General features: G+C 37.4%; 1 protein-coding gene across 4 annotated transcripts in view; it reads left to right on the forward strand.

Moving 5' to 3' along the window:
• LOC102232354 (probable cation-transporting ATPase 13A3) overlaps positions 1 to 6,359 on the forward strand; it is a 29,201-nt gene extending 22,842 nt beyond the window's left edge. For 3 of the 4 annotated variants that reach the window (XM_023334963.1, XM_023334965.1, XM_023334966.1), the window contains 3 exons: positions 533 to 613; positions 859 to 954; positions 3,095 to 6,359. In XM_023334963.1, the coding sequence (XP_023190731.1) occupies positions 533 to 613; positions 859 to 954; positions 3,095 to 3,277 (360 nt within the window). In that variant the 3' untranslated portion in view covers positions 3,278 to 6,359. The remainder of the gene's footprint in view (positions 1 to 532; positions 614 to 858; positions 955 to 3,094) is intronic. The other variant, XM_023334964.1, reaches the window with a different exon arrangement.
• The last annotated feature ends 292 nt before the right edge of the window (positions 6,360 to 6,651 follow it).

Below are 6,651 nucleotides of genomic sequence, written 5' to 3' on the forward strand. Positions count from 1 at the left end.
CAATCAATCAAAGCCAGGAAACAGGTCTTAGCGTTGTCAGTCATCCCTCGTGTGGCGCTGCTCATCCCTCTTGCTCTTTGCTACGCTGCAGCTAGCAAAGCCTGTAGTGAATGCTACACTAGTTAGCATGCCCACTGTGGAAGGCGGATAAACAATTTTCCTGTAACTGTAAGTTGTTTCTCCACCATTAGCACGTTTAGTTGTGAATGCATGAGGATGATTGACAGCTGTAAGCCCCTCCTCCTGACTCTGATTGGTTGTTTTTAGTGCATTTCATCAGACGGTGATAGCTGCTCAGGGAGAAGGTGGAGGAGATCGATCTTTTCACAGATTATCTGTCTAATAACAAACTGTCACCACATAGTGACAGTTTTAACAAAAATATTAAAAATATATATATTTTTATAAAAGTTACATACTGCAGCTTTAAAGTAAAGTGACCGGTTGTGTGAGAAAAAGTCTTTTGTGTGATGCTGTCTGCACTGCTCATCACGTCTCCCTCCAATCCCCCCACCCCTCCCCCACCCATCAGATCGTGTGTGTTCCACATGACTGGCGCGTTACTCTGGTCATCGTTGTTGCAGCGAATGCCGTTGTGTCTTTCATGTTGGAGGTACGACATCACATCCTGTCTCTGACCGATCTGCCTGAATATGCAAAGTGTGATTTGCATGCATTGAAATTTTTTTTTTTCCTTGACCAAAATCCTGCTTGTAGCTGCACAGTTGCTTCTTAATGAATGAAAGATGTTAATTAAATCTTTTAAATTTGTGACACTTGCCGTTTTTCTGGTGCTGTAACTCGATCTTGATGATTAGCCGACTCTTGAAGTTCCCCTCCCCTGAAATCTCCCTTTAGATTTTGATCGTTGACATCATCTTGTGGAGGCTTGTTTCCAGAGGAAGTCAGGGGGCAAATGGCCCCAGAGAGTCCTCCTCTGGCGACACACCACAGGTTGGGAAGCCTTTTTTTTCTGTCTTACTAAAATCTGCTTCATTCGGTCTCACTGTTTAGATAGCACCTTGTACTTAACGCTAGCTCTCTTTCACTCCTAAACCTGCTGTCTGTCTTTTCTTGATAAGCGTGGTGGTTCAGTGTGTATGAAAATCTCGTTTTAGTGGGTTTAAATGTGAAGACAATTTTGCACATTTGGTGAAACATTTGGTGAAACATGAACATATGTGTGTTGCTCTTGATTCGTCAACATTTGGTATAGTGCATGGTACTCGGATCGAAGGTGTGCTACTGTGATGTCATTTCTTTCTTTTTCCTGCCTGACCATCTGATACTGAAAGCTCAACGCTTATTACAAAGTCTACGGATCAATCAAGATTTCTGATTGATCCAAATCAATCAGAAAATAGGACAGATTTCACTCACTGAGCTATTTGTAGGTGAGCAGATCTTCATTATTGCAGAAGGAGCAGCTAAATGTTTAGTTACGCTGTATAAAGATGTAGCCTTTTTATTTTTCATGTCTGTAATTAAATCAGACCAAACATGTCCTGTTTTCAGTTAAGGTCACCGAAATTCTGTCTTTTTCCCAAATGCCAAAAACATGCAAGATAATTTTTTTGAGAGTATTAATTCATAGATTTCCATATTTTCTTAGTATTTGGTAGAATTGATATTTTTGCTGAATGACTTAGCTCAGGCTTTTCACAGTAGTTTGCTGAATTTTGTCCCAGTCCTTCTGTGTAACTGAGGCTGCGTTAACAGTCTTCACCCACTTCAAAATAAGAGCATTAATATAAATGCCTTACTACTTTAAGAATTCATAACAGTCAATGACAAAAACGTCAACACAGATGTCGAACTTTATTCAACTAAAAGTTAACAAAACAGTACATCGGCACTTTATCTGGAAAGATTTGTTTATGAAGAAGCTAAATGCGCTAAGTGTTTTCAAAGATATCAAAAATGCTAAACGAAAAGTTAGCTCTGCTATTAGCACATTAAAGAACTAGCAGAAGTGCTTTTTTTCCCATGACGTCACCCAAGACGGCTTTGTTTAAGTTGTTGCCTTAAAATACTTTGTCATGATTGTCCCGGTTTAATTCAACCTTTTAAATGTACCTATCAGAAGCTTATAAAGCCATGACATCACCACTTGGCCTATCTCAAACTATTTAAACACAGAGCAATCTGAGTGTGTACAAACTTCCTAATTTGAAAAAAATTAATATTAAACCTGACAAATTAAAAGTTTAATTTGATTAACTTCAATGTTTAAGTTGATATTAAACATTAAAGTTTAATTTGTTTTATTTTTTTTAGACAGTGAAAAAAATTGTTGTGTTTCTCTATGAAGTGTATGTGAATCTCTTATTTTCAATGCTTTATGTATCAATCTAGAATGCTGAAGCAATATTTACCTCAAACCATTTATTTATACACTGCAAAAACACAAAGTCTTACTAGGTATTTTTGGTCTACTTTCTGGTGCAAATATCTTAATACACTTGAAATAAGACAAAACCGACGTACAATTAATTTTTGAGTGAGATATAAAAGCTTGTTTTCAGTAAATCATTCCTTAATATTGATAAAAAAGTAATGGTTCCACAGGCAGATTATTTCATTGATAACACTGAAATAATCTGTCATTGTTATAACAAGTGAATAACACTTGTTACTACATCTTAAGTCAATAATTAACTTAAGACGTAGTGCTAAAAAGCCACTTAAGTTACTTTTGTCTCATTTCAAGTGTACTAAGATATTTGCACTAGAAACTAGAGCAAAAATATCTAGTAAGACCTTGTGTTTTTACAGTGTAGATACACAAGACAGGTGTAGCAGGAGTAGATACTGTAGTACACGCTTTTATTTTGTTTAGTTTTTTTATGTTGATAACTTTCTATGATGATGAAAATGTAGCAGAATCCTCTTTAATAAGCTTTGTAAACAAATTCAGAATTTCAGGAATGTGTTTATTGTGCTGCTCATTTAAAAACATAGATTTCTGCATCTTTTTAGTTAAATATCAACTAAAAAGTTGATATTTCCTAGATTGAATAGCTAATCTAGGAGTCAAAGCACTTGTAGGAGTGCTTTGACTCCTAGATTTGTGTTGGTGTTGATGTGTTGACAGGTTGCTAATGACAGCTGGGGCGCGTTGTTCCTGTCCTGCTTGTTCTGTCGGAGGAACAAGCGGCCGAAGGTTCTGTACAGGCACCTGGCCCTGGAGCTGCAGGACGACGCCAACTGGCCCCCCCAACCCTCTACTGTCACATATGCTGCTGAAGCACAGCCCCACATCTCTGCAACTCTCTGATCCCTGCAGGAGGTGGAGCCTGACATGTCCTACTGATACAGACTAACACACACACACACACAAGCCCACACACACGGTCTCCTACTTGATGTCCTTCATTCTTACCCGCCATATCAAAGTGAACTAAACTCTGAATCCTGGGTTGAGCCAGAGGGCTTTCCATTTTTGGAGCCTTGTATGCTAATGCTAATGCTCTGGAGCAACTGTCATGAATCATACTTGAATGTTCTAATGAGTGCAGAAATGACGAGCATACCGTAAAAAATGGTTTGCCCTCATACAGATTTCATCTCTTTTGTTGTCACAGTTACATGTTTCAGATCACCAAACAGACAAAGATAACCTGACTAAATACAAATTGTTCAACAGACGTATGTAAGAGATAAATTACTCCTGAGCCTAAGAACTACCTGATCTGGGTTGCGCAAAACTTTGCCAATATTCCCCTAATTAAAAAAACAAACACAATTTTGGTAATGCGGCGTTTCCATTGAATAGAAAATGCAAATAAAATCACATGTGAATATGTTTGTTCAGGCGATAAGTCATTAAAAATCATTCCTCGCCATCATCCTCCAACTGCTTCCTGTTGACTTCTTCTTCATGGTTTGCGTCGATGGGAACATCTGGTTGATGATTATGTGACTTCTGTGAGCAAAAAACAAAACAAAAAAAAACATAAGTGTTTCCACTGCAGTTTTGCAAAATAAAACAATTTCAGTACGGCCAAAAAATCCCTCCACCTCACCTTATCCCAAACCTTTCATCCAAAAATGAGATTTTTTCCTACAGTGCCGTGTTTCCATTAAGCTAAACTACTTTCATAATGTCAAACTGCGTATCTATACAGTCAATGGAAACACAGCTTGTTTTACCTAGAGAGACAACAGCCTTCAAGAACTGCTGATTATTTTTTTTACATGACTGTAAAAGAGTTGTGGTTCACTTTTTACGGCAGAATTCTTGAATTCAGTCAAACTGGAGAGTTTTTGAGCATGTACGCCCAAAGGTCGTACATGATGTACACTTAAAGTAATTTTCAATTCAGTCCAGTTTATTTATAATTTACAACATAAAATTATTTCAGCGAAAATCGCCTGCATTGTGTCATTAACTTTACCGCAATCCCTCAGACCGATCATGCATGTAGCGATAGTGGGCAGGAAAAACTCCCCTTTAACAGGAAGAAACTTCCAGCAGAACCAGAACCTGGCTCAGTACAAGCAGCTGTCTGCCTGTGGGTTTGAGAAGACAGAGCAGAGACACAAAACAGAAACAGGAGTAACTTCATTGTTAATAAAAAAAGTAAAAATTAACAGCAGGAGAGGGAGAAGGATTAGTTGATGGCAGCATTATCTCAGCCGGTGCCGTCTTCCAAGACGGAGTCACAGCCAAACAGAACGCCAGACCAGGCGTGGCCTCTGTGGAGAGAAGAAAACGGAGAGAAAACAGACATTTCAACGTTAAGATTAAATATCAATGAAGTTTGTTTCTCACCACTTTCTGGACTTGTTTAGATCGGGACGTGATGTGTTGCTTTTCCAGATCTCTGTGTGCCTCTTGCTGTCAGACAGGTCCTGCTGTTGGCATGTCTGCAAACAGGTCTGGAACTAACCAGGCCTGGTTGTGGTTAGTAAAACTGAACCCCCCCCCCCCCCCAAAAAAAAACAACCTGGTTAATCACAGTTAATTCATAACAAGATGGACGTTTACTCTTTCACATAGTAGCAGGTCAGTTGGAACAGCTTTCTGAATGAAATCATCCCTTTCTGTATTTAATCAGGTTATCTGTCTGATGTCAAAATTGGCTTGTTGGTTTGGTGATCTGAAATACATCAAACTAAAGTGAGGGTCAGATACTTTTTTTTTTTTACAGTTGTGAGGTTTATATTTCATGTCCTCTCCTCTGCAGGTCATTTGCAACTTGAGTTATTAAAAGGTTCAGAAGTGGTACAGAATATAATTGCACATATTAAACACTGACTACTGTAATAATAGTTTTTTATGAATTCATCTTACTAGGCTAACAGTGCTGAGACAAAATACACACACTTCAGACGACTGAGTTTATCATGGAGTTTATTTTACTATCATCAAGCCGTCATTATTCAAATAAACTTGAAGTTTAACATGAAGATGACGTGATGCATTTAAGGATAAATGGAAGATTTAGTCATAAACGAAAGACAGTACACCCTCTTTCATTTCTAGGCTCATCTCTCTACAAGGTTGTAAAATGAATTCAATCTAACCTTCTGTCAAAAATTAACAACAGATGCAACTCTGTGATTATTTCTCTGGAGAACTAAGTACACCCCATGTAGCTTTAAGAGCAACCTGCAGCAGCATTAGGTCTCTGGAGCCGTTTTGGTTCATCAGACTGTTGTGGAGATTCTTTTGCTCACTTTTCTTTCCAGTTTGTAAAGAAAACTACTCCTGTTTCATTTCTTTGAGGTTGTCTGCCATATGGCGTACTAGAGCCCAAGGGAAGAGTAAATTTCCACCAAAAACATCTCAGAAATTTTGAGATTAAGCTCAGAAATTTTCTAGAAAAAAACTTGGGAAGTTCTTGAGTTTGAAAACTCAAAAATTCTCTAGAAAAAAAAAGAAATTTTGACATTAATCTCAGAGGTTTTCTAGAGACTGTTGATCAGTATTCCACTTACTGCTAATCAATAGTAAAAATAAACATGTGGCTTTTAATGTGTAAATGAACTCAGTGTTTTGATTCTGGGAGTTCTTTCCATATTAATACAGCATAAAAACTGAATGCTGTTTCTGATTGATAATACCATACAAATGAAAGAGGGTGTCATTTTACTGGTGATTGTAATCTAAGTTTATTAAAAATATGCAGGGCTGTTGTACTTTTGAGATAGAAAGCGTTAAATTAGCTTTTTTTTTTCTTATAGAGACAGAATTCTTCCTGTGGAAGAGAAAAGAAACAACCACCCGTCTTCCTGTAGATCCTTTTGTCCTCCTTTTCTGATTGATATGACTCTCTTTTTTATGATTATGGTACATTCCACTTTAATAATTGCATATTAAAATGTCATGGAACTGAAAACTTGATTTTATCAGATTTTTGTGTCCGTAGATTCTTGTTCACATAAAGTGTTTCCCAGTCAGCTCCACAAAAATAAATCTGTGAAAATGTGGAAAAAGTCTCATTTGAATGAAAATGTAATTCCGTATTTGTACATATAAACATATATGTACATATATGTAAACATATATATAAACATATATGTACTGTATCTTTTTTTCTTTTTCTTTTTTTTGATGCCAGTGTTTGCTCTGCAGAACTTCCATGAAATTCCCCCAGTAAATGTGTATTTGAAGCCAGTGTTGCAGACTTCGTGGGGGGCTGACCT

The sequence above is a fragment of the Xiphophorus maculatus genome, chromosome 6 (genome assembly GCF_002775205.1).
Source record: "Xiphophorus maculatus strain JP 163 A chromosome 6, X_maculatus-5.0-male, whole genome shotgun sequence".
NCBI lineage: Eukaryota > Metazoa > Chordata > Actinopteri > Cyprinodontiformes > Poeciliidae > Xiphophorus > Xiphophorus maculatus.